A 26,057-nucleotide genomic window follows, 5' to 3' on the forward strand; every position below is an offset into this window, starting at 1 on the left:
CCCCCCCCCCCATCAATAAGGGAGTTGTTCTTAACGTTTAGTTACACAAATACAATAACATTAAAAGTTGAAACATAGTAGGGAAGTAAAACACATAAATGTCACTCCACAGGAAATTGCTGGAGGTGGTCGGGGTTGAAGCATGAGAAAGCTTCTACTTCGTATGTCTGTGTTGCAGTGCCAAGATTGTCTTCTGTTAGTTGGGCTGCATTGTTCAGGCTCCCTTTCGCATTAAGTTCCATAAGGACATGCGTTGCAACATACGATAATCATGTGGCGTGTAAACAATGGAGGTGTTACAGTTAAAGCAATGATACTGCAAGATATAACTATTCTATATATAAAAACCTAATAGAATGGTTAGGTAACCGTTAACTGGTGTGCAAACATTACAGAAAACGTATGCGCCCCCATTAGCATTAGCTGTCTAAACTGTGATTCCGCAAACAGCTGCTGTTGCGCATCTGACAGTGTTGCTTTTACGACCTTAATCCAACACAAATTGAAGTAGTTGTTTATTATTTTACAGCCTGTAGGTTAATAACCTGTCTGAAACAAGCGCTCTGGCAAACCAAACTCTTCCATCCTAGGAAGGAAACAAAAAATATATCAGGTTTATATATCACAAAACCCACTGCCATCTGGGCAATGCAACTATCATATGGACTTCAGAATACATTTATAAGAAATATATGATATACTATTTACACTCATGACATAGTCTACAACTTTACAAACAAAAATTATTAACACAGTAAAACTACTCCAATAGATCAGCTGAAACTTGAGGTATTCTACTCCAATGTTCGCGTGCCTACTTTACATTGGCCATGATACTACAGCGATACTATCTCACCATCAAATATAGTCAATTGTACTATTTTTGAGTTCCATATACTCTAGTACCAACGTGTCACAGTTCCTGAAGTTGTTATGTTTATAACCTCCAACTCAAACTACTACCCAGTTTCCAGACAACATATATAAACACCTACACGGTTGGGGACTAACCTTTCTCTTCCGTTTTTGTTCCCCGCTCCGACCCAGATCTGCAGTTTATGGGAGAGTTCCGATTTAACTTAGGTAAAACCCAATATTGTGGATGGCGAGAAGCATAAACTACGATTTTACCCTAGTAAATCGACCATGCATACCTTGATTCCTGCCCTGTTTTCCACTGTACAATCGTGGCTTAAGCCGTTAATCACCACGGCCTCTGTTAACCAATCTTCTAATTTCCTTTGACGCAATCGCTTTCCTTCTGCGTAACACCACCCAAACCTTTTTTCTTTCACAGTTGCGATAAACTTCTATGCTATCCAAATCTCTCTTTTGTTGGGTTCTTTTGTTTTCAAAACTGAGGAAAAACTGTTCAGTTGCCATTGTTTATCGAGAACAGAAGACGGTGTGGGGTAGGGGTGGGCGTTCGGGTTCGGATAGGGTATTCCAGATTTTCAGGTATTTAGGTATAGGGATATAGAACCCGTTCCGATATTTTTGTATTTCGGGTCGGGTTCGGGTATTTTTAGTTCGGGTTCAGTTATTTCGGATCGGGTTCGGATATTTAGATTTTGAAAAAAAAATTAATTTTTTCATTGTTTTAAGTTTCTTGTATTTAAAAATATAACTTTTACTTAACTGATCTTTTTTTATTTTTAATAGATTGAGTGATTCATAGATTTGGAGATAACATTGCAAAAATAAATAAACATTAATTTGGTCATTTTTAAAAAAAAAGTTGGATGTAACTTTTGTTATTACATAAAACAAAAAGCTTGACATGCATTTTAATTGAGTATCAAATCATTTTATGTGTACTTATATGTATATTATATGATTTTAAAGTATGTGTAACATCACTATAATTATTTTCAATAAAATAAAAGATTTAAATTAAAAATATAAGGTTATATATACTTATGTTCGGTTATTTTCGGATATCCATTCGGATCCGGATATTATCCGTTCGGGTTCGGATATCCAATATCTCCTAAATCAATACCAGTTCAGGTATTTTGCTACTTCAGTTCGGATTTTTCGGGTCGGATTCGGATGCAGCTTCGGGTATCGGGTAAAGTGCCCAGGCTTAGTGTAGGACCTACGTTTTCTCACGCGCACTGATGGGTAATTTGGGTATTATACATAAAATATACAAAATATTGTAACCACCCACGGCCTATTGGTAGATACTTATTTTACGGGCCTCCTATATGCATGAGCCCAAATTTCCCTTATTTTTTTATCTTATATATACAAATTTTATAGTGAATGTGGAAAATGTGGAAGTCCATTTGATCCAATTACGGACCAATTTTTATTTCATATTTTACATTAAGGTTTTGAGATTGGATACCACATGACACTAATTTTGCAAAATAATAAAAATGATTGATATAAATACAGTTGTTCATTACATAAAGTTTGTGAGGTAAAAATAGAGATGCTTATTGTATATATAATACAACCAGAAAAAAATTGCCATTATTTTTTATCTATTTAGAAGTGAAAGATGCCGACTCCGCTGACTATGAAGCTATGTATCATGTTTTCAACTTTCGATTGTTGGAACCAGCTTTCACTTTGTTGTTTTATTTTAATAAAATACAACTGAAATAATAAATTATAAAATATAATATATAAGAAAATTATTTTCTTATTTTTTTTTTGAAAATTGGCTTAAAATTATTTTCTTATTGCTATCATAATACAATAGAATAATTAAGCATAAAATATAGGAAAATGGGTTAAAAGAATTTGTAGAGTATAGAAAACATGTTTTTGTATGTACGATCATAATACAATGTAATAATAAATTACAAAAGGAAAATAAGAGAAAAGATGTGAAAGAATTTGTTCAGGTATGTGTATATAGAGGAAACAAATACAAAAGTTGGCAAAATACAAAGATAGTCAAAAGAAAAAAAAAACTCAAAAGAAGAAATTAACAAACAGAAACATTGAACATGGCGTGCTGATAAGACCGTCTTTATTTTTTGGTGCTATATATATCTATCTCTTTCTCTCTTCTTCTCCAACACATCTTACTCTCTCCTATCAAGTTTCTCTTTTTACAAATTTCACCAGCTGTGCTTAATTTTTGGCAAAACTTTAGTAGTTCCAGGTCACACCTTTCATTTTACCTCGAAGCGATTCCTTTTTCGGAGAATTCTCTTCTTTTCTGGTGTGGTTACTACCACCATTTTGGTCGTAACAGTACTAGATTAGAAGAGACTTCGGCGAAAAATGAATCGCTTCGAGGTAGAAAACGAAAGATTCAATGGTTGATTAAGTGTTTATTTAGCATTCATACATTATAGTGATAGTTTCATCTGATTTTCTTCTTACTATATAATAGCATAAAAATGAAGAATCTTACTTGATACAATGGTTGATTAAGTGTGTATTTAAAATTTACAGTGTGTTTTTGGATTGAGTTCCATATATTGAAAACTTTCAGATAATGATAAGATATTTTTAAAATATACTATGACGGGGAAAACGATTATTTCATACCCAACATATGGCGATATGTTCAATTCACATCCGACTTATATAGTCGTGCTAAAAAATACATAAATTTTCAAATTTTTCAAATAACATACCTAATGTTTATTTTTTTGGTCAAATCAAACCTCAGTCGCCACATTAGCTCACACATCATCTAATTTTGCTGATCTAGATGCTACGTCATCTAATTTTGCTGACAAAAATGCCACGTGTACATGTGGCATGTGTACGTGTACATGTGGAATCTTTGTCAGCAAAATTAGCTGACGTAGCATCCAAATCAGTAAAATTAGATTATGTGGCTGATGTGATAACCAAGGTATGATTTGGCAAAAAAAATAAACATTAGGTATGTTATTTAAATTTTTTTAAAGTTCAGGTATGTTTTACCACGGTCATATAAGTCAGGTATAAATTGAACGTATTGCAATATGTTGGATATGAAACAGCCGTTTTCCCTATTATGGTGTGAACAATCTTTCATCTTTGTTTCACATTTCAAAATCCATATAACTATTTTACTAACATTCAAATATTACAATAGATTGTACAACTTATGAATATTACGGTATTTTATTTTTTATTTGCAAACTATCGATGAAGAGGTTACTTAGTGTTGTTTACCTTATACTTGGGATTCAGTTCCCATAGAATACAAATTTTGCAGAACCACAAAAACATATTTGATAAATATTTGATAATTATTTTCAATATGATGTAAATACACATGTTTATCGTAGTTTTAATTCCCCCTCCTGCTCTCCTTAGCATTATTAATTTAAAATAATTTTGATTATTGATATAAAAGATGACGGGTCTTGGATCCAATACTTCTAGACATTACAAAATATGTTATAGATATAATTTTAAAATTGTAATATATTATTTCATATATGTTTTTTTTTAAATACTTTTTGAATTTTAATTAGTTCGATGAATCAGATATTTATTGGTCCTACTTTCCTTTGTTGGACAATTATCATATTCAACTCTCATAAGAAGGCCGGTGATTTATCAAAATTAATAAAGTGCTTTAAAGCGGAAACACTTAGCTTATATTAACTTGCAAAAGAAAATATTATTGCTTTAAAGCGGAAACACCTAATTTTTGAATTTTAATTAGTTCGATGAATCAGATATTAATTGGCCCTACTTTCCTTTGTTAGACAATTATCCAATTCAACTCTCATAAGAAGGCCGGTTATTTATCAAAATTAATAAAGTGCTTTAAAACGAAAACGCCTAACGTTAGCTTACATTAACTTGCAAACGAAGATATTATGAATTGTCAGTAAATAAAAATATGATTCTAGACAATTATCTGAACACTTTCAATCCCATAAACAATGTATGATTTTCTGAAACCTGAAATTTGAACTTCAATACATAAAAACGATGAATGGAACTAAAATATCTGTTTCGCATGAATATTAAATAATTATAAATTTTAGAGTTTTTTTTGTCAATACAAAGGTCGTCATAAAAGAATGGGAGAGTCCAAAATTTTTAGATTCTTTTTAATAGATTTCCAAATATGTTTATATTCATTGTAACTTTCTTTTTTTTTTAACGCTGATTTATTATGTCATTACAATTATGAGAAAGATTACATAGACGATTTGATAACCGATAATATTACCTGACGTATGAGGATCTATGCCTAACTGCATCACCTGAGCCGTCCTATGAAAATCCACGCCTGACTGGATTTACTTGCACCATGTTGAAAATCTCTTGTAAACTTTTTTTCCGCAATCTGCAGTAATAAATCACTCTCTCCGGAACTTGAAACCTGAATTTCCTGTATTATGCAATAAATTGCATAGTCTGGGATTCGAACCCCAGACCTGGATGTAGAAACCTTTAAACTTTAACCATTAGGATACGGTGCTTCCACACATTGTAACTTTCTTAACTTTAAATTTTTTTATAGTATTAACTAAGAAACATAAGGGCGTCTAATTTTCAAAAGCCATTAAACTTGAATTTATGGTAAACTAGAGGGTCTCCGCGCTTCGAGCAGAATATTGTTTTGATCTTGAGCCGTCACCATCTATGTATTTCGTTTACTTTTCTAGTGTGCAGTGTTTCTCACCATCATTGGGGAAAAACTTACCTCTATGCTATTGTTTTTCCTCACCTTTTTTTTTTTGTGAAATTATCTGGTATTTATTATAGATCAGACATATTAGTTCTATGTTGTGCGGTTATTTCTTATGGCGTTGTATATTATTTCAGTCAATATTGGTCTTATTTTTCCTTAGATTTTGGCTAAGGTAATTAGAAACTACATCCTCGTTGGGTTGGGTCAGAGTTTAATTGTCATTGAAGTTGTTTTCTTCGTCGCTGGTTTGCTGTCGATAGTCTCTGCTCGTCTTGGTTTTTAAAATCTGGTTTTTGGTGATCTTACTTCTATGCTTTTTTCATAGCTCGAGGATGGCTCCACGGTTTGTTGATTTCATTTTGTCTCATTTTATCTCTTTGTTCTCTCATCTTGTTGCACATTTCATCGCTGATCACGTCTTTGGTGGCTCTCTCTTTTGCCATATTTACTACTTCAGGTTTAGATAGTGTTTTTCTCTGTATATACTTTGTGCGCTTAGAAGGTTGTTTATGGTCTCAAGCTTAAGCTTTAGTTTCTCGGTGGTTGGCTTCCATTCTCCCCCACTCAGGTTGTTTATCTTCTTCTCATGTATCCCTTGGTGTAGGTGTGCGGAGTTAATCTTTTGGAGCTTTGGTTTCTTTTATTCAGAGTTTTGTGGTTCTTCGCTGGCAAGGGCGCCTTGTATGTGCTTGTTTAGTTTGTGAGGTGCTCCTTATCTCTTAGCTGGTGGTTGTGCTTCCGGTGTTTTAGACATGCGTCTTTTTTTTCGTGGTGACTTTGTTCTTCCGATGATTATTCTTTCTCTGATCCGTTTTTTTTGTTGTTTGTGCTGGTGCTTGATCCCGATCCTTTATGTTCTGGAGATTGCTTTGTCTCATATTTTATCTTTTTGTGACATCTGCTTATTTTAGCCAAGACATTCTATAGTAAGATGAGATAGGTTAGTCTTCTTAGTTGATCTTTTTTCAGCTTCAAACTTTTATTGAGTTAGTTTTAATATGGTATTTTTCTTTTTTTCTATGACCGTAGAAGTTTTATGGTTAGATTATGTATTGCACTCTAATTTCTTCTTATTATTTTGGTCATTTTATATTTTTAATAGTTAAATAAATATATAATTTGTAAATTAAAAAATAAAAAATGGTAAAAATAATAAAATAACAAAAATTTATGTTATTTTTAGTAGTGAATAAATTAAATATGTAAAATATATTTCTATTTTTTTATTCATCTTGAATTTTAGTGAACAATAAAATAGATTATCAAATTTCATACGATCATACGATAATAGTTAGTGCGAAAAAGATTAGATAGTGTACCATTAGAAAATACTTGGCCAAATTGCAATAATCCTAAGAAGAAAGACTTAAAATGTAAAAAACTATATGGATGACACGTGTTGAAAAATCCTCCTGTCACTTGTCTTTTTTTTTAACGCTGATTTATTACTTACAATTATGATATGGGAAAGATTACATAGACGATTCGACGATCGACAATACTACATGCCTTATGAAGACCTACGCCTAACTGCATCACCTGAGCCGTCCTACGAAAATTCATGCCTGACAAGATTTACTTGCACCATGTTGAAGATCCCTTGTAAGCCTTTCTTCCGTAGTCTGTGTAATTGCTTAATAAATCGCTATCTTCAGGACTTGAAACCTGGATTTCCTGTAATCTGCAATAAATTGCATAGTTTGGGATTCGAACCCCAGACCTGGGTGTAGAAGCCTTTAAACCTTACCTAGTAAGTTACGGTGCTTCCACTCCTCTTATCACTTGTCAGAACTCAAAAGAAGGAAAAAGCCAACTTTATATATATATATATATATATATATGAACAATAATAAGGTTTTCTAGTTTTAGAAAATTCCCTAGTTAATTAGTTTCTGAAAGTTTTTTTTTTTTTTTGCTAAAAAGTTTCCTTAAAAAAAAGGAAATTACGTTTGTGAGAAGTTAACCAATCTCCACCGTTGCAGTAATCCCTATAATCTGTAGAAATTGAGCTTTTCCCCCACTTGAATCGTTCACAAACTAAGAAACAATTATCTCGGTCAACCAATCTCTTCTTTATTTTTCGTTGGTTTTCAAAATCGGACCGTTACGGAAGAGAACTCAGAGAAGTCGTTACCGCATGAAGAGCATCACACTTTAAAAAGTGTTTTTACACATATCTTTCTCTTTTATCTGGTTTTAGGCTTCTAAACTTTTCTAGGGTTTACGGTTCAAGTTCCGAAAATAACAGTATGTTTCCATGACCAAACATGGAAGAACCTGCCGCTAAAAAGACGAGATCATCACCGTTATTGCCAGACTGGTCTCAGCTCCCTAAAGAGCTACTTGAGATTATCACCGACAATGTGAACTGTTTCGATATTGTTCATGCTCGCTCTGTTTGCACCTCGTGGCGATCCACGTTTCCCTTTCCTTCTTGCCTTTTACGCTCCAATTACTCTCTTCCCACTTTCGATAAGCTCTCGAGAGAGACAAACGAAGAAGGCTCGTACATCCTCGGGAAGATCCCTTATTTCCTCTTCAGAGTCCCAGCTCTTACTGCTGAGTCGCCTTCCGAGTATTTCTTTGGAGGGATAGGACAAGCTGAGTCAGAGGAGCTTCCATGCCCTATTCAGTGCTCAGTGAAAGTGAAGATTCAAGGATCTGACTCAACCTTCTTGAAGATGAATGATTGCCAGATCTTTCCTCTAGGCCATCAGTACAGAATGTTTGGTTGGGAACTTAAAGATTATAGAGGCGTAGCTTTTCTTCCGCTCTACAAGGAAGGACGTGGAGGAGAATTCGTTGTGCTTCTCAACTACTATTATGGAAAGCTAATGGTGTTAACAAGTGTGGAAATGAAGTGGAAACGGTTTGAGAAACTCTCAGAGACTTTATGCTCGAATGTGGTCACTTTCAGAGGTCGATTTTACGTATCTTTTCTTAGCAGAAGAACCGTTGTTGTTATCGACCCTCATTCGCTGGAGGTGACTGACCTGATGCCCTTACCACACACTGGTTTAAACTTTCTGGTTCCATCTGGCGACGATGAGCTTTTCCTGGTTGAGGTAATGGTACCGTCTGGGGACTTCGATTTTAACCGGTTCACATGTAACGTTAGTAGGCTAGATGAGGAGGCTGGTAAATGGGTCAAGGTCAGTGATTTGGGAGACCGTGTTTTGGTTATTGCACGCTTGGGAAATGTCTCATTCTCGGCTAAAGAGCTTCCTGATGGGTGTGGTGTGAGTGGGAACTCAATTGTGTTCACCAATTGGCCACAAGATGTAGCATTATTCTATAAATATGGACCATACCAAGGAAGTGCGGAAGAGCTTCCTGATGGGTGTGGTGTGAATGGGAACATCAAGACTGTTTGGAGAACCTCAAGAGAGAATAGTGGGGTGATCCTCAACACATTTCCGGTTGTGGCTCTCCGGGCTGAGCGCTAAACATGCTTTGGATACCTAAGACATTCTCTTGCTTTTTTTTTTTTTTTTCATATCTTAAATAAACTTATCTTTGTGTTTAGGTTTAGGTTATGTGATCTCTGATGTTAGCCATTCTTCTGGATTGTGTATCTTGTGACATGGTTAAGATAGATCACACAAGTCGTTTTAATACAAAAAAAAAAAAGTTTCAAAACTATTCCTCACAACCTTGTTGTTACCACACACACAGCTTTGTTTATGGAAATAATCGTCTCATGAAGTCTTTCAAACGTGTCTGGCAGTGTTCTTGGCCTGGTCATGTGTTTGAAAAAATTAGTTTTAGTCCCAAATCATATGAAAACTTTGAACTCCATGTACTCGAGCAGCAGCAGATGCACAACGGTGGCTTGTTTGGACTTCCGAACCACCTTCATGGCTACAACAAACATGTAATAATGTACATTGCATTATCGTAAGATGTGTCATGTCTATCTCTTAATTTATGCCTTGGACTTGGAGACTAAAGTTAAGCACACAAAACTAAAGTTAAAGACAAGTTTGGTATGTTTGAGATTCTGTTTTCCTTACATTTGTATAGTAAATTTGACATTTAGGTGGCTGTGATTCAGTTCAACTTTCAAGAAAGAAACAAGTGGAGAGGAAGAAAAATCAATAAACTGAAGCATTGTATTCGTCACAAAAAGAGTGATGATCAGAACAACACACTAATAAAATAATCGGCTATAGCCATGGTTTTTCGTGGCTATAAGCCAAATTTCGTGGTTATAAGCCAATTTTTTGGTTGTATGAACTAAAAGCCACAAAAAGAAAATGTGGGGTTATACGTTCATACCAATTTCAAATTGTATCTTAATATGGCTGAAAAGCTCTGATTTTGCCACACATGTTAGTGGTTAAATATGCTACGTTTTGTCATGAATATTAGATATATTAGAGCATCGGAGGATACTTTCTTATTAGTACATGATGTATATATTAATAATATCATTTATTTTTGTAACTAAAATTCAAAACAAAAGAAAAGTAAGTTAATAAGAAATAAACACGTTTGCTTAAGTTTCTCAACTGTCAGAAATTTTGTTTTTCCCACAGAGACATACCTTAATAATTTCCATTCTCTTTTTACATTTTGTATTTGATTTTATTATAATAACTGTGAGAGATTGGGTCGGAGTCTGCCCCTGCGCATGCTCTGGGCATCATCATCGGTCAAGAGACCACAAGAGTTCTTTCTTCGCTAGAATTTTTGTTTTCATTTGTTTTTATATAAATATTTTATTTTTAATTCTAAATTAGTATATATTATAATATAAATGCGTTTATCAATTTTTAAAACATAGCGCGGGTAATAGAATATCGGGACGGATATCCGAAATCCGGATATCCGGAAACCACGAATCCGGATCCGGATACTAAGTTCACGGATCCGACGGATCCAGATCCGGATCTAGGTACCCCGAATTTTCTGGATATCCGGATCCGTCCTAAGCCTAACTACCATTGCTAGTGCTCTAAGAGCACTTTTAACGGTTGTACACCGTGATAGTATCTTAAAAAACAAAATTATTATTTTATTTACATTTTCATGTTCAATTTTTTTCTGAGCAATTAATACTCTAGTTTGCTGACAGCTGTATGATTTCTTTTTCGCAGTATCTATAAAACTTAACATATGAACTTGTTTTTACTCTCTTTCTTGCTTTATACTTAATTTTATAATTTTTTAAGCTAAAAATTTGGTTAATAACCCTGCAACAACTCTATGTTAAAGATGCTCTAAGGACATGCGCAATGCAGATACCTAAACAAGTACCTAATGACTATAAAATTCAGAAAAAAGAAACAAAAAGTGTAGAAAAATGGAGAGAGAAATAAAGAGTCGACGGCTCCTGGAGAGACTTCAACAAATGCTGGAGAGACTTTTAGAATACATGGCATCTTCTTACTAGTTGATGGCAAACAATTATTGCATCAGTTATACTTTTAGTGATTATTGGTATTTATTTAATAAAATATTAATTAAAGAAACTCATTATCGACTGATTCAACTTAAAAATCACCGATGAAAAAATTGCATGATAATGTTTTAATAAGAAAGATTTTGAAACTATTGGGTTAAGAGTTTTAAAGTTTTGAAATACCCAACTAATATTTAATAATTATTTTTATTTTACTATTTTAAGAACTTTCTTTACATCTTTGGGATGAAGTGCTATAAACGAGGTCAACAGAAACTCATAAACCTATTATATAATATCACCGTATCCGTACATACCAACTGATAGTCCATTAATTGTCATCCTTAAGCACATTCATCTCAAAAAAGAGGAAACAAAAACTTCAAATACTTTTGGTAAACGAAAGGTAGAGCGATGAAGAGAAACAAGAGCCTTTTGGTCTTCTTCATCTCTATCATCATCTTGGTGGAACTTAGCAGAGGGCAGAACGATAGGAAAACCGAAGTCAATGTGGGTGTTGTAACAGATGTCGGAACAGTGCTCTCGGACATTGAAATGCGCTGCATCAGTTTGTCTCTCGCCGATTTCTACTCTTCTCGTCCCCAATTTCAGACAAGGCTTATTCCAAACATTGCGGACTCCAGAAACGACGTTGTTGGTGCAGCCGCCGCAGGTACCTTATGTATACACACAACCAAAATATATGTATTTTTTCTTATTTTCTTAACGACGTTCATTCTATCGGATTTGAATATGGTTGGTTGAAACGAGGACGTAGTCTTTTTTATTTGAGAAATATTTTTAACAGTTTTTGTTTTTTTTTTTTTGTCAATTTTAACAGTTTTTGTTAGTTTGTTAAAATTCTACATTGTGAAAATTAGGCTTAGTTTCTTCTCCTCAATAGATGACAAAATTCTCTTTTTGAAAGTGACAAAAGACGATGTCTTTTTGAAAGAGACAAAAAAAGTCTTTCTACTTCTACATACATACTTTTAGATTTGTTTGGTGACCCCAAAAGCCGTTGTATTAGTTACTAAATATAGTTACATTTAAAAATGAATTAATTTTTTAATGAAATTTTTTATATCATTATCCGTTATTTATTATTCGAGGAACATTGAGAAAGAATAACCGTGCTTTTGTATGTTAATTACAACCAAACCAGCTGATGCCCTTGAATTACTAGATTATTTACCTCCCACCACTGAATAATTCATTTATGGATCATATAAAGTTAACATATCATTAATACTATGATTCATTAAAGAATAATCCCAGACGTTATCATTATACTGTCCTCGATTTATATAATCATTTAGACCACTATAAAGAATCATAAACAACACACTAGAAAACCCTCATAATCATAAACCAGTCAAATACAAACGTAAGAAACTGTTAAATGTTCAAATGTGTAACTTGGTCTGGAGAAATAACACAAAAATATGAGTTGAAAATATAATTTATGAACTGTTCTAATTGATCATAGAGTTAGCCATACAAGCACATATTCATTAATACATTGATACAGCTGAATAAATATTTCTGTTCTAATTTATCGGTTCTTAATATTCTTTGGACCATGGTTTACATCACACTAAATAGCATACTATATAGACATATTCATATTCATTAATATTTACAACATACTATTTATAATTAAAAAAGGAGAAGCAATTTTTAAAACTATCCTTGCTTTTATATTTTAATTACAGCTGTGTCATTTGCTGATATGTCGTTTTCTCATGCTTTCTCACCCAACATTTATAACTACCATTTTTCACTAGACTAATTATGAATAATGCCATTGATACTACTTAAAAGCATTGTATTGTACTACTCTCTTTGTTTCATTTTAATTTTTTTGATAAACTGTTTCATTTTAATTGTTGATTTAGATTTGTAAACACAAATTAAAAAGAAAAGTTAAATTTGTATATCATATAAAGTTAAAAAAAAAATGATTGAGATTCTAAAACACAGTTATTTTGTAATGAAAATTTTGCTTTACAATAGCAATTAAACCGAAACGGAAGAATCATTATATAGTAATCATGTCAACAATTAGAGTTTGAAGGTAAAAGTAATTACAATCATTTTTTTACGTGATTCGTGATTAGTATTGACGTACTTTTATTCTACTATAGAGATCCATTTACTTTTCGATTTAAAATGTATTATTATGTAACTATATATATATCATGAATTATAATGTAACTTTTGTAGTTCAGTAATCGTCTCACCCTGATTCTCACCCTGCGCTTGTCTTGACCTAGTTAGATCTTAAATAGCAAACGATCATGTTTTGACGAATGAGTTAAAGGTTGACTTGACCGAAGACAATCAATCATATAATAATAAGTCGCGGCTGGAAATCAAAGCAAGATTTTCATGCACGTAGAATGTTGACGAGACAAAACCGGTGGATTTGACTTATTTATTTTACGTCAATGACTCTTTCGTGAGAATATCTTCAATGTACACCTCTATATTTTTCTCTAAAATATAGATCTCTATTATAAAGCTGAAAATGCTCCAATGTATGTTTCTATAATAGAGTTTCTCCATTTTAAAGAAAAATATAGAGGAAATTTACTTTTTGCCTCTATATTTAAAAATAGAAATATCATATCTTTATATATATATTCCCCTATAAATAGAGGAACTCTATTATAGAGGCATACATTGGAGCATTTTCACTTCTATAATAGAATTTCTCTATTTTAGAGGAAAATATAGAGATAGAAATAGGGGTGGGTTAGAGATGGTCTAAGAGCAGCATTAATGAGAGTGCTTAAAGGGGGAGCTTAGCAAAAAATTAATATAATAGTGGATGAGATCCACACAAAAATTAAGCACATGTGCTTCTTCTGCCTAATTAAGCGCCGGTGTTAGCCCTGTTTTGCGGGCCTCACTGACACATAGCGATCCGCGATTGGTTCGTTTTTAATTTTTTTAAAAAAAAATCAGAGAAAAAGCCAAAAAAATAAATAAAAAAAATTAAGCACCCCGTTTCCAACTCCAATGGACCACGCATGGCCGATCTGGATAAATATATGATTTTGTTCCCAATTTTTTTGGGAGTTGTATAAACAAATATAAGTTTTCTAGTTATTAAAAAAATATTTTATTAAAGTTCGTAGTAAATATTATAACCTCAGAGATCCGGTTCTGGGACTACGTGCTCATTAATCATTATCTTAACACCTCACTGATAGTGAGAAACAAAATTTTAGGGGACGAACGATAATGCATGTTAATGAATGACCTTGAACCATAAAAATAATTTATAGATGATACAAGACTTTTGAAACATATGTAGGTTGAGTTGATTGCTATGATCTCGTGTTCTACAGATTACATTTCATGGTTGTACTCTTAGGTTCTTCTATTTGAATTAATTATAGTTGTCAAAATGTTAATTAACAGAACAATAAAATAATTTTTTTCCTCGTCATGACATGCTTGTTTCTATATTTCTTTTTGATTAATGTTTGGTCAACTCCTCGTCTAATCAACCAATGTTTTCTTCCTTTTGATGTGGTAACAGCTCTTAAGCTGATAAAGAACAAGCAAGTTATGGCGATTTTGGGGCCGCAGACATCCATGCAAGCTCATTTTATGATTGATATTGGGCAAAATCGCAGGTGCCAATTGTTTCCTACTCAGCAACAAGCCCCTCTCTCACTTCTCTTCGCAGTCCATACTTCTTCCGAGCTACATATGAGGACTCATTTCAAGTAAACGCCATAAGTTCTATCATCAAGCTGTTCGGGTGGAGAGAGGTTGTCATTGTTTACGTCGACAACACGTTTGGTGAAGGTATAATGCCACATCTTACTGATGCTTTACAAGAGATCAACGTTCGAATACCATACCGTTCTGTAATATCTCTCAATGCTTCTGATCATGAAATCTCTTTGGAGCTTTCTAAGATGATGACCATGCCCACAAGAGTGTTTATTGTCCACATGTCCACTTCTCTTGCCTCGAGAATCTTCACTAAAATTAATGAGATCGGTTTAATGAAAGCAGGATATGTCTGGATTCTTACCAATGGAATTGCCGATCAGTTAAGTTCAATAAATGAGACGGGCATTGAGGCTATGCAGGGGGTTTTGGGTGTTAAAACTTATGTTCGGAAATTTAAAGAGCTGGAAAAGTTTAGAGCTCGTTGGAGGAAGATGTTTCCAGAGATGGAGCTGAATGCTTTTGGATTGTGGGCTTATGATGCTGTCACCGCGCTGGCAATAGCCATTGAAGAAGCTGGAACAAATAATATGACTTTTAGTAATGTAGATCTTGGAAGGAATGTTTCTGAACTTGAAGCTCTTGGTTTATCTCAATACGGTCCAAAGCTTATTCAGAAACTCTCACAAGTTCAGTTCAAAGGACTTGCCGGAGATTTTCGCTTTTTCAAGGGGCAGCTGCAACCATCAGTGTTTGAGATTGTAAATGTAATTGGAACCAAAGAAAGGTCTATAGGATTCTGGACGGAAGAAAATGGTCTTGTGAAGAAACTGACCAAGAACAGCAAAGCGTAGGAGATTTATCCACATGGAAAGATCATCTTAAGCATATTATATGGCCTGGAGAGGCTAATTCTGTTCCCAAAGGATGGGAGATCCCAACAAACGGGAAGAGGTTACGCATCGGAGTTCCAAAGAGAACTGGTTACACCGATCTTGTAGGGGTCAGAAAGGATCCTATCACAAATTCACAAGTAGTCGAAGGTTTTTGCATAGCTTTTTTCAAGGCTGTGACCGAAGCAATGCCTTATGACGTCTCCTATGATTTCTTTCCTTTCGAGAAATCTGATGGCACACCAGCCGGGGATCACAACGACCTGGTCTACCAAGTGTATCTCGGGGTGAGTTTTGACCATCACTTCCCAACAGATTGTTTATCCTTATATATAGTAAAAATCTATAAATCAATAATGTTGGGATTATGAAATTTTATCAATTTATTGAGTTTTTATTTTAAAAAATTATATTTTTTAGAATTATATATTTCAATCATGTTTTATGTGAAGGAGAATAATTGTATTCAGGGTTTATAGATTGATGAAATTTTATAATTTTGTTTTTTCTATTGTTCTTATTAGATTATTTCCTCTATAAAATAATATATATATATATATATATATATATATATATGATAGAATGTGAAAATCATGTTAAGATGTTTTGAAGAGGGGAGAAAAAAATAAGTTATGAATTCCTCTGAAATGAAAAAGAAACAATATGCTGACAAAAAAAAAAGAATTTTATTCAAATTTTAGATATAATAATTATTATGATTTTAGTATGACTATAAATTACAAAAAAAAACTTATTTATCTTATCGTATTGTATCATATATTGTGAACGTATCATATATCTTATTTATGCATCTTAATTAGTATGTTCTCTTTCCTTTACTTTGTATCAGAAATATGACGCGGTTGTAGGAGATACGACTATACTGGCAAATAGGTCGTCTTATGTCGACTTCACGTTTCCCTACACTAAATCAGGAGTGGGGTTGATTGTCCCTGTAGAAGACCAAGTTAAAAGAGACAGTATCAGTTTCTTGAAGCCTTTAACGTGGAAACTGTGGATGACTTCCTTTTTCTTCTTCTTCCTTATTGGCTTTACTGTTTGGTTTGTTGAACATAGAATTAAACCCGACTTTCGGGGACCAGCTAAGTACCAAGCTAGTACAATCTTCTGGTTTGCCTTCTCTACCATGGTTTTTGCTCCAAGTAAATTCTCTACATCTCAGTATATCATTCTGAATATATCATGACTTTCCTTATTAATGCTTAGTCTTCCCGTTTGCAGGAGAAAGAGTGTTGAGCTTTGGAGCTAGGCTTCTGGTTATCACATGGTACTTTATTGTGCTCGTGTTGACTCAAAGTTACACGGCCAGCTTGGCGTCCCTTTTGACAACACGACAACTTGATCCAACCATAACAAGCATGAGAAGTTTGATTGAGAAAGGAGAAAAGGTGTTTCTTATTGCCTTTGCCATGTGTGTTTTCACCCTCGGGAAATTCAGCTTCTTTTTCTTCAAGAAAACTCAAGTGAATAATCTGTGGCAAGAGTTTAATCAACCAGACATGGATTCGTACCTCAACAGGGTGGAGAAATGTTCGTGTTCATCAAGCCCACACATGCCTAACAACAACACTCAGGAAGTAAACCAAGCAAATAACCAATCAGACACAAGTAACCCAACCAGTCTGTCTGAATAAGTACAACAGAAACTAAGCTACAACCAGTCTGTCTGAATGTTTGTTGTGTATGGACTATGGAGAACATCAATTAAAGATTCGTTAGTCCCTGACAATTTTAATTTTACCACAAACTTTTGATATCATTTTTCCAATTTATTTTTATATGTTGACTGTTTTCATAAGTTCTCTAAATATTTAATAATCATTTATAAGATTTTATTAACTCAACTCCACACCTTAATATACTAAATCCTAAACATATTTATTAAATTCTAAACCCAAATGTTAAAATGTTTTTGGTTAAATTTTTTTTTTTTATATGGTAGCCAATACATAGTATTTCAAACAATTTATTTTGATGTTATTGCGTTTTGTGAACCTATCAAAACTTGAATTTAATATGTATTTAATTTCTTAGATTTAGTGAAAGTTAGGTTTCAATTGGTTTTGCTACTATCATCTCGGAATAGTAGCGGTCTTTGGCGTCACAAAAAATGTTAGAGTTATGGATGGATAAATTAAAAAGCAAATTTTCCAAAATATATTTTGAAATATATATATAATGAATTACAATATTAAAAATCTTTAAAATTTAAAATTTAGATATTATAGTTATAAATATATTTTATATTTTCTAATTTATATACACTGTAGCATAGTTTATAGTTATACTTATAAGAACTTTAAACCTAACAACTATAATATATATCAAAATTTGAAAACCTAGTATTAATATTTATAAAAAATCTTTTATATTAAATCTTTCATCCAACTAAGAAATTAAATAAAATTTTAATATTACTATTAGTTACATTTAATTCATAGTTTATACAACTATTTCATTATTATAATAATATGATTTTTAAAACGTATGTTGTCGTCCTTTTCTCGGGGGATTGTTTTCACTAACTCTCAAAGAAGAGAAAGATCTGAAGAAGGTGGAATGGTCGAGGAGAATCTCTCTTAGTCTTAGATCGTTTGATCTGATCTGAAGAAGAAGATGGGAATCCTGTTCACGCGGATGTTCTCTTCAGTGTTTGGCAACAAAGAAGCTCGGATCCTCGTCCTCGGTCTCGACAATGCTGGCAAAACCACTATCCTCTGTAAAACATCACTCCCCCTCTCTCCATCTATATTGTATTTGTGATTTAGATTTGTCTATTTTAGTGAATTTGATGTTTAAATTACAGATCGGCTTCAGATGGGGGAAGTTGTCTCCACGATTCCGAGTATGTACTCTCTCACTCATCTCTGGATCTGATTTTTTTGATAGTTGTTAAATTTTGAGATTTCTATTATTGGTTTGCAGCTATTGGGTTTAACGTGGAGACTGTGCAGTACAACAATATCAAGTTTCAGGTCTGGGATTTAGGTTCGTTTCCTAAACAAAATGTATGCTTTATTTTTTGTTAAGCATTTTCCATGTTGACTGAAGCAGATGATTGAGTGACACGTCACACATGTGAATCATTGGAATGTTTGTCTATGGATCAATTAATCGAACTAGTGATCAGAAAATTGTTTTGACTTTGGACCCTTTAGATTACATATCCTTCATGAGCTGAAGTTTATGTTCCATGATATTTTCTCTTCTGGCTAATCAGGCTTTAAGAATATAATTCACTGTATTTGAATATCGGTTGACAAAAAGCTCTGCGTTTATCTAACAAAAAAAAAAGTGATGATTCGATTAGTACCACGTTTTACTTGCTATTTAGGTTGTTGAATGCTCTGCATAAGTGCATGAATATTAAGTTTTCTGTTCAGTAGATTTTTACATATAGTTGCTAAGTTACGTTTCACATTTTTTGAATAAATGAATTGGTTCCGTGGAAGACAAAATATATTAACTAGAGTTTTCTTGTGGCAGGTGGACAAACGAGCATCAGGTAGCTTAATGACATCTTTTTATCATTTCTTGGAACAATGGAAATTGCATGAAATCAAAACTTTTAGTTGTTAATGTGTTTTCCAAAATATCTACTTGTTTTTGTGACAGACCATACTGGCGATGCTATTTTCCGAATACACAAGCAGTGATCTACGTTGTTGACTCAAGCGACACAGATCGAATCGGGGTGGCAAAAGAGGAGTTTCATGCAATTTTGGAGGTAAACTGCTGCTGAGGCTTCCTCTTCATAGGATCAAGAGTTTTGTTTTCTGTTCTAAATTCCTTTGTGCATACACATTCCTTTCATTGATGATTAATAAATTTAACATTTCATCAAAAAAAAAAACTATTTTCAAGATAATTCAGCAAGAGCTTTCTGGCCGTCTATATTGGTTTAGTTTCTTGTTAAGAATTGTTATAGACACTTTCTTCTTCTAACTCTGGCTCTCTTCTGAACCTTGATTTACAGGAAGAGGAATTGAAAGGAGCGGTGGTTCTCATATTTGCAAACAAGCAGGTTAGTAATGGTAGCTCTTCTGAATAATTTTTTGGTTGAGTCATCTGGAAGTTGTATTGATTCCTGTAAATGAAGAAGAATATTTATTTTCATTCTCTGTAAGCATTTCCGGTAATAAAACTTGTTACTGAGTTTCCCTTAAACCAATTGGACAGGATCTTCCTGGTGCACTCGATGATGCCGCTGTGACAGAAGCCTTGGAGTTGCATAAGATAAAGAGTCGCCAGTGGGCAATCTTCAAAACTTGTGCTGTTAAAGGCGAGGGGCTTTTCGAGGGTTTGGACTGGTAAGCACTACATTTTACATCACATCAATGTTCGTTTTGGTTTTAAAATATTCATCTTTCTTGTCCATTTTTTGATCTTCAGGTTGAGTAATACATTGACGTCAGGAAGTGGGTAGATTCATCTTCATACACTTTCTCGTCGTCCCCTCAACATTGTATCTTATCTTCTTTACTTATGTTTAGTAATTTGCTTAGTTCTTCATTTTAAAGAGTTAATATCAATGACATGTTCACTTATTACTCTTTTTTGTTTCCTTTTGAGAGAAAAAAAAAACACTCTACACGGATTTGTGATTGGAACCCTTAAGAGATATAACATGTTTACTTTATCTAAGAAAATTTTCTGCAGATTTAAAGAATACCCCGAAAAGTTTTAATTTATAATCTAAATTATATAATAAAGCTTTTTTTCACCAAAACCTTTTTTAACTGTATTGACGACAAGTTAAGAACCTATTTAAGTTGGAGATTTTTCTTGGGCTTGTCTTGTAGCCACCATGAAATCTCAGTAGTAAGTTGACAATGAAGAACCGCTCCTTCCTATATGTGATGATCGAGATACTCACGAAATTGCCGGCGAAAATATTGATTCCCTTTACTTCCCAGCTGAAAATATAGTTCCTTAAAAGAAAAAAAATAAATAAATAATATATATATATATTTCCTTTTTATAAGCTTCTTAACAGTGGAATGATGCCTTTTTTTACTAGGAATAGTTAAATCTTATTATATAAAACTTTGTTCTTCAAAGTTGATTATTAACAATGATCGCGACACATAACAATTATATAATTAAGATTGTGACATGTGTTAATCTATCTAATAATTAAAAATATATATACTAATATATTAACAAAAAATTTTTTTATTAAAATTCTTATTATATATATTATTTAATAGTAATTTTCCTTTATTAAAATCCTAATCAGAAGATAATTGTAAAAGATTATTTGATAAAAAAATCCTAAATAAAAGAATTTTTATAATATTTTTAAGTCCTAACCAAAAGAGAATTGTAAAAATTTATTTGATAATATTTTTAATAGAGGGTTTGATGATGAACATGATACTAAAAATTATTTAATTAACAAAAAAGTGTAAAATTAGTATTGATATGAATTGTAAAAAATAACAATTTTAAAATATTTATGAATAACTAAAAATAATTATTTGATAGCAATATATTTTTTTCTGAAATTCTAAACATAAGATAATTGTACTAGGTTATATGACAGTAAATAATAATAAGATTTATATAATAAGATTGTAAATAAAAAAGAGATTTGTAAAATAGAATGTTCTCCTTTTTAAAAAAATCTTAGCAAAATAAAATTTTAAAGACTTATTTAATAATACATTAAACTAGTACATAAGAACATATATAATGTTGTCATTGATTCGATTGGTGTAATTAACTTTCATCTCTTTTTACTTTTCATTTCTTATTTAGGATTGTTTTTAGTTTAAATGTTTATGTATAGTATTTTTTCTAATCCTTAGTATAAAGTTTATAACAACTCATTTATGCGCCTTGATTATAAAATACAAATATTAACTTGAACTTATGTGTGAAAACGGATTTTTATTATAAAATAAATTTCAAACAACATGCAAAAAAAACAATCATAATACTATAGTAAATGATTTATTATTTTATGGTTTTTATTAAATTAAAACATCAAACAAAATCCGCTGCAATCTTGGTAATATTCTCTAGGTTGTGTAATGCATTGAAGTCGGGAAGTGGCTAAAGTCATCTTCATCTACTCAGCGGCTTCGCCTTTTAAAATGATTTCGCTATATTAACCATGACTTATATATACAGCTTAGAGGTTTGTACTAGTGGTTTTCGGACTTCGATGTGTTACCACCCGAGTCCAAACATGATATGATTCATGTTGCTGACCCCGATTCTCAGAGTAAAATGTCTGCACGTTTAACTGACCATTGTTACCAAACAACATTGTTAATCAAACGATGACCTAAATCAGGTTTTTTACGCTTATAAATACGAGTTTAAGAATTTGTAACTTATTGACACGTTAATTAAAAAACTTATACAAATGTTTGCCTCATCAAGTTTTTCTCCACTTTTCTTTCTTTTTCGAATTAAATTTGCCGGTTACAGAACAAACATAATTCAATAATCAATAGCTTAAGTTTACATTAATATAAACTTGTAAACTGGAGAATGTCAAACGTACTTAAATGTGTTAGTTGAACACTAAACAAATAATTTGGGAAACTACTTCATATGATTTTTAAAAATTAGGATTGATGTGAAAATGGGTCACTGGTATAAGAACTTTAAAAGTGTTTTAGCAATTTTTTTATATATTTTAGCAATTTTTTTATATATTTTCTAAATCATATTGTTCGCAGTCCAGTAAAACGATAAGAAGACGTCTAGATAGTAAATCCCACAATAAACCCAAGAAATGATTGAATTCAAAACACGAACACCGACAGTTCTTGCTTCAAAGATCTGTGTGGCCTTTACACATGCTTCTGCTCCCAAATTAAATCTCAGTGGACCACTTGATTTTATCAATCAGTTACATATTCTCTCTTATTTTTCACTCATCCAAAAAAGGTTTTAAAATTACCAAATGAATATAATTACACGAAAAAGTTTAATCAATATGTTTAAAAACACTTTGAGGTTACTGGTAATGCAGACAAAGATGGTGTACTACGATGAACTCGTATCTAACAGCTAAGCTGTCTAATTATCATTTACGTCGGCAAACAAAATTTAAGCAAAGAGTAGAATCATCTTCCACACCTCTTCTTTGTCCATTTTCCTTGCGTGAGAGTCCGTGAGAAGAACACGAAACCGATACATGTACTTTCACATGATTATGCCCCACTTCTCCGCAATGTCTCAATTTTCAACTATTCGGCTAAGGTTTGCTAACACGTCATTACTCTATTGGCTATTCTTAGATCTCCATGAGCCCACTTGAGCCCCGCGCGTACGCCACAAGCGCCACTTTCAGACCATGAAGAGTCAGGAGCGTAGAAGCTGACTCTATTTTATGATTCCTCTGACTTTAATAGAGAGAGAGAAAGGGAGAAGAAACGTTAATCAATGGCGTCGAGACCGTGCGATTCGTGCAGATCCGCGGCTGCGACTCTGTTATGCCGCGCGGACGCGGCGTTCCTATGCGGCGAATGCGACGGAAAAATCCACTCAGCTAACAAACTCGCCTCGCGTCACGAGCGAGTCTGGCTCTGCCAAGTCTGCGAGCAATCTCCCGCGCACGTCACGTGCAAAGCCGACGCAGCCGCGCTCTGCGTCACGTGCGACCGAGACATCCACTCCGCTAACCCACTCTCCCGCCGCCACGAGCGCGTCCCCGTCACGCCTTTCTACGACGCTCCTTCTGCTCAGGGAGGATCGTCATCGGCCGCCAAATCCGCCTCCTCCTCCGCCAATTTCCTTAACACTGAAGATGCTGACGTCAGCATGGAGGCTGCGTCTTGGCTATTGCCTAACTCGAGTGTCAAGGAAGGAGTTGTAGAGATACCAAACTTGTTTGCCGATCTTGATTACTCGGCGGTTGTCGATCCGAAGATGGAGGCGTCGGAGAATAGCTCCGGCAACGACGGAGTCGTTCCTGTTCAGACCAAAGCTCTGTTTCTCAGCGAAGATTACTTCAGCTTCGACATCTCAGCTTCCAAAACAACTTTTCCACACGGATTCAGCTGCATTAATCAAACTGTAAGCTCTCTCTCTCTCTCGTGGAGATGAAACTAGTCAGATCTTGAAAACTTTGATTGATTTGTGTTTGTTAAATGTTAGGTTTCGTCAACATCCTTAGATGTACCGGTGGTGCCCGAAGGTGGAGCTGTGACGGAGATTTCAAGAACGGCGGCGGCAACACCAGCCGTGCAGCTGTCACCAGCGGAGAGGGAGGCTAGGGTTTTGAGGTATAGAGAGAAGAGGAAGAATCGGAAGTTCGAGAAGACGATTAGGTATGCATCACGTAAAGCATACGCCGAGGTGAGGCCGAGGATCAAAGGGCGTTTTGCCAAGCGAACTGATTCAAGAGTTAATGATGGAGGAGACGGAGGAGTCTACGGTGGGTTCGGAGTGGTCCCGAGTTTTTGAGTCTTTCTTCAGTGTCATGTTTGTAAGAAACATTTATGATGGTAGCTTAATAAGTAACGGTTAAAATGTTTTTTATTAACGTCGAACAACTGATATGTGTCACTCCAAAACCATATCAATTAATCGGCAAGGTTCAATATGGCAGAAGATTCAACGCCACCAGGTTTCACTGCGGTCCATCGTATTTAAGATCTTGGACCATAAAGCTCTTCTCTGTTTGGTCTCTTATAGATCTTCTTTGTGGTAACAAACCCACCAAACTGTTAATATGCATCTCACGGAGTATACATCAAACACTCTTTTTTGCTTATCTTTTTAGTTACAAACAGTAAGTCTTTGAACCAATAGAGACGACAACTAGAGATCCGGGATGTTCCTAAGGAAACGCAGGGATTGGTACCATTTTCTGTTTGGTAATTGGGGCAAGTGCGAACCAACAAGGTTTAGGGTCTTTGTCGAAACAGAGATAGATGTACGTACTTCTCTTGTTTTTTCGATTAGGGTTCGTGTGACGTCAAGGTCACGCGAAGAGAGGAGTGACCAGAAACTCTTGGATGCGAGATATAGAGATAAGTAAATGTTACGGTATGTTTCATTACTGCAATCAGTGATCTTGCCCTTCTCCTGAACTGACCCGACCTTACTGAAAGTTTGTTATTCATTTACTCACTTTGCCAATTAACACTAAGTCTTTGAAATGGACTTGGTGTATTGCCTTAAACATCACTGGATATTGTGCAAGGTTAACAGAAGTAGGAGACTTGAATCAATTTATCATGGTCTTGAATCGATTTATCAACGTAAGAAAACATCTTTCTCAAAAGTTTATCAATTATTTTATTAATAATTTTTTTTTTTAAAAATAATTATTGCATTTTACTTATTAAAAACCAATTGATGGTCTCACTCTTCACAGCCTTAAACCCACTCAGGGCCCTTTGTATCTTGGATTCGGTTTTCTCACTCGCTTGGAACGCTAGTTTAGCACTTGTGCAATTGCAGGTGCATCAGCTGGATCCTTGAGGGCTTCCTCCAATTTCAAGCAAGACATAGCCTGTTCCAAGGGCTTTTCATCAGCTTCTGTAATCTTCTTTACTCCATCACCTGATAAATCTCTCAATTCCTGCAATCATAAGAAGAAAGATATAGATTAATGAAACACACATAATAAAAACATATATTAGCTCTCGAGAACATGAAATTTATGTACCCTATCCAATACTTCTTGTGCTTGTTTTATTGTACCCTCGAACTCCTTCAGTTTTTCATTCATCTCCTTGGTTACTTTCTTCAGACCTTCATCCATTTCCTTGGCTACTTTCTTCAGCTCTTCCTTCTTCTCTTTCAGTACTTTCTTAACCTCTTCCTTCTTCTCTTTCAAAACTTCTTCCATCTCTTCAATCATTTCCTTCGATATCTTCTTTTGCTCTTTATCCATCATTAATAACTATTCTTATTTGGTTGCTTTTCTCTTCCGACTTCATTGTGGTTTCCAAGCTTTATATACAAGTATTTTTTGTTGCTGTACTCTGCATGCACAAACGTAATTAAAAGGTAGTCGTGTCGCTTTGAATTTATAGATATCTTAATGATTAGTTTTGTTTTCCAGGTTATTGGAACTCTCCATGTGCAAATAAAATGTTCTATTGCACCACACAAGCTTAATTAAAAGCAATCCGAGTGGTAAACAGTTGTACTATCGTTTTTCATATTAAGATTTCGTGATAATTAGTTTCTTTTCCAATAAGAAGATGAAATGTGGTCAAACGTTTCTTCTGTTTTAAATGTGAGAGAGCCTATCAAAGTCTCCACATCCTTAATTCACTCAGACGCTTTGTATCTTGGATTCAGTTTTGGTACTCGCCAACTTTCCCCATCTTCTTTACTCCACTTGCTAAATACTATCTCAATCCGTGCACATATAAAAAGAAAGATAAATTTTGAAATCCACATAAAAGAAAAACATATTAGAATCTCAAAAGGCAGCATAGTGACATTTGCAGAAATGCCAGAA

General features: G+C 33.9%; 2 protein-coding genes, 1 long non-coding RNA gene and 2 pseudogenes across 3 annotated transcripts; 4 read left to right on the top strand and 1 right to left on the bottom strand.

The window, feature by feature from the left end:
- Nucleotides 1-518: 518 nt before the first annotated feature.
- On the bottom strand, nucleotides 519-1,377 carry LOC106340295. Its single transcript, XR_001269352.1, has 3 exons — nucleotides 1,155-1,377; nucleotides 1,012-1,049; nucleotides 519-586 (listed from the first exon to the last, which is right to left on the bottom strand). It is a non-coding gene; the product is annotated as an uncharacterized LOC106340295 (long non-coding RNA).
- A 6,483-nt stretch (nucleotides 1,378-7,860) lies between these two features.
- Nucleotides 7,861-9,067, top strand: LOC106341121 (annotated as a pseudogene).
- Nucleotides 9,068-11,429: 2,362 nt separating this feature from the next.
- Nucleotides 11,430-17,253, top strand: LOC106338944 (annotated as a pseudogene).
- An 862-nt stretch (nucleotides 17,254-18,115) lies between these two features.
- Nucleotides 18,116-20,258, top strand: LOC106337223 (ADP-ribosylation factor 1-like). The gene is made up of 8 exons (XM_013776291.1): nucleotides 18,116-18,338; nucleotides 18,426-18,464; nucleotides 18,545-18,607; nucleotides 19,106-19,124; nucleotides 19,235-19,346; nucleotides 19,596-19,643; nucleotides 19,799-19,929; nucleotides 20,012-20,258. The coding sequence occupies exons 1-8, from the start codon at nucleotides 18,236-18,238 to the stop codon at nucleotides 20,043-20,045; spliced, it is 549 nt and encodes a 182-aa protein (XP_013631745.1). The 5' UTR covers nucleotides 18,116-18,235; the 3' UTR covers nucleotides 20,046-20,258.
- A 2,714-nt stretch (nucleotides 20,259-22,972) lies between these two features.
- Nucleotides 22,973-24,132, top strand: LOC106336958 (zinc finger protein CONSTANS-LIKE 3). Its single transcript, XM_013775955.1, has 2 exons — nucleotides 22,973-23,653; nucleotides 23,735-24,132. The coding sequence occupies exons 1-2, from the start codon at nucleotides 23,021-23,023 to the stop codon at nucleotides 24,041-24,043; spliced, it is 942 nt and encodes a 313-aa protein (XP_013631409.1). The 5' UTR covers nucleotides 22,973-23,020; the 3' UTR covers nucleotides 24,044-24,132.
- The last annotated feature ends 1,925 nt before the right edge of the window (nucleotides 24,133-26,057 follow it).

The sequence above is a fragment of the Brassica oleracea genome, chromosome C4 (assembly GCF_000695525.1).
Source record: "Brassica oleracea var. oleracea cultivar TO1000 chromosome C4, BOL, whole genome shotgun sequence".
NCBI lineage: Eukaryota > Viridiplantae > Streptophyta > Magnoliopsida > Brassicales > Brassicaceae > Brassica > Brassica oleracea.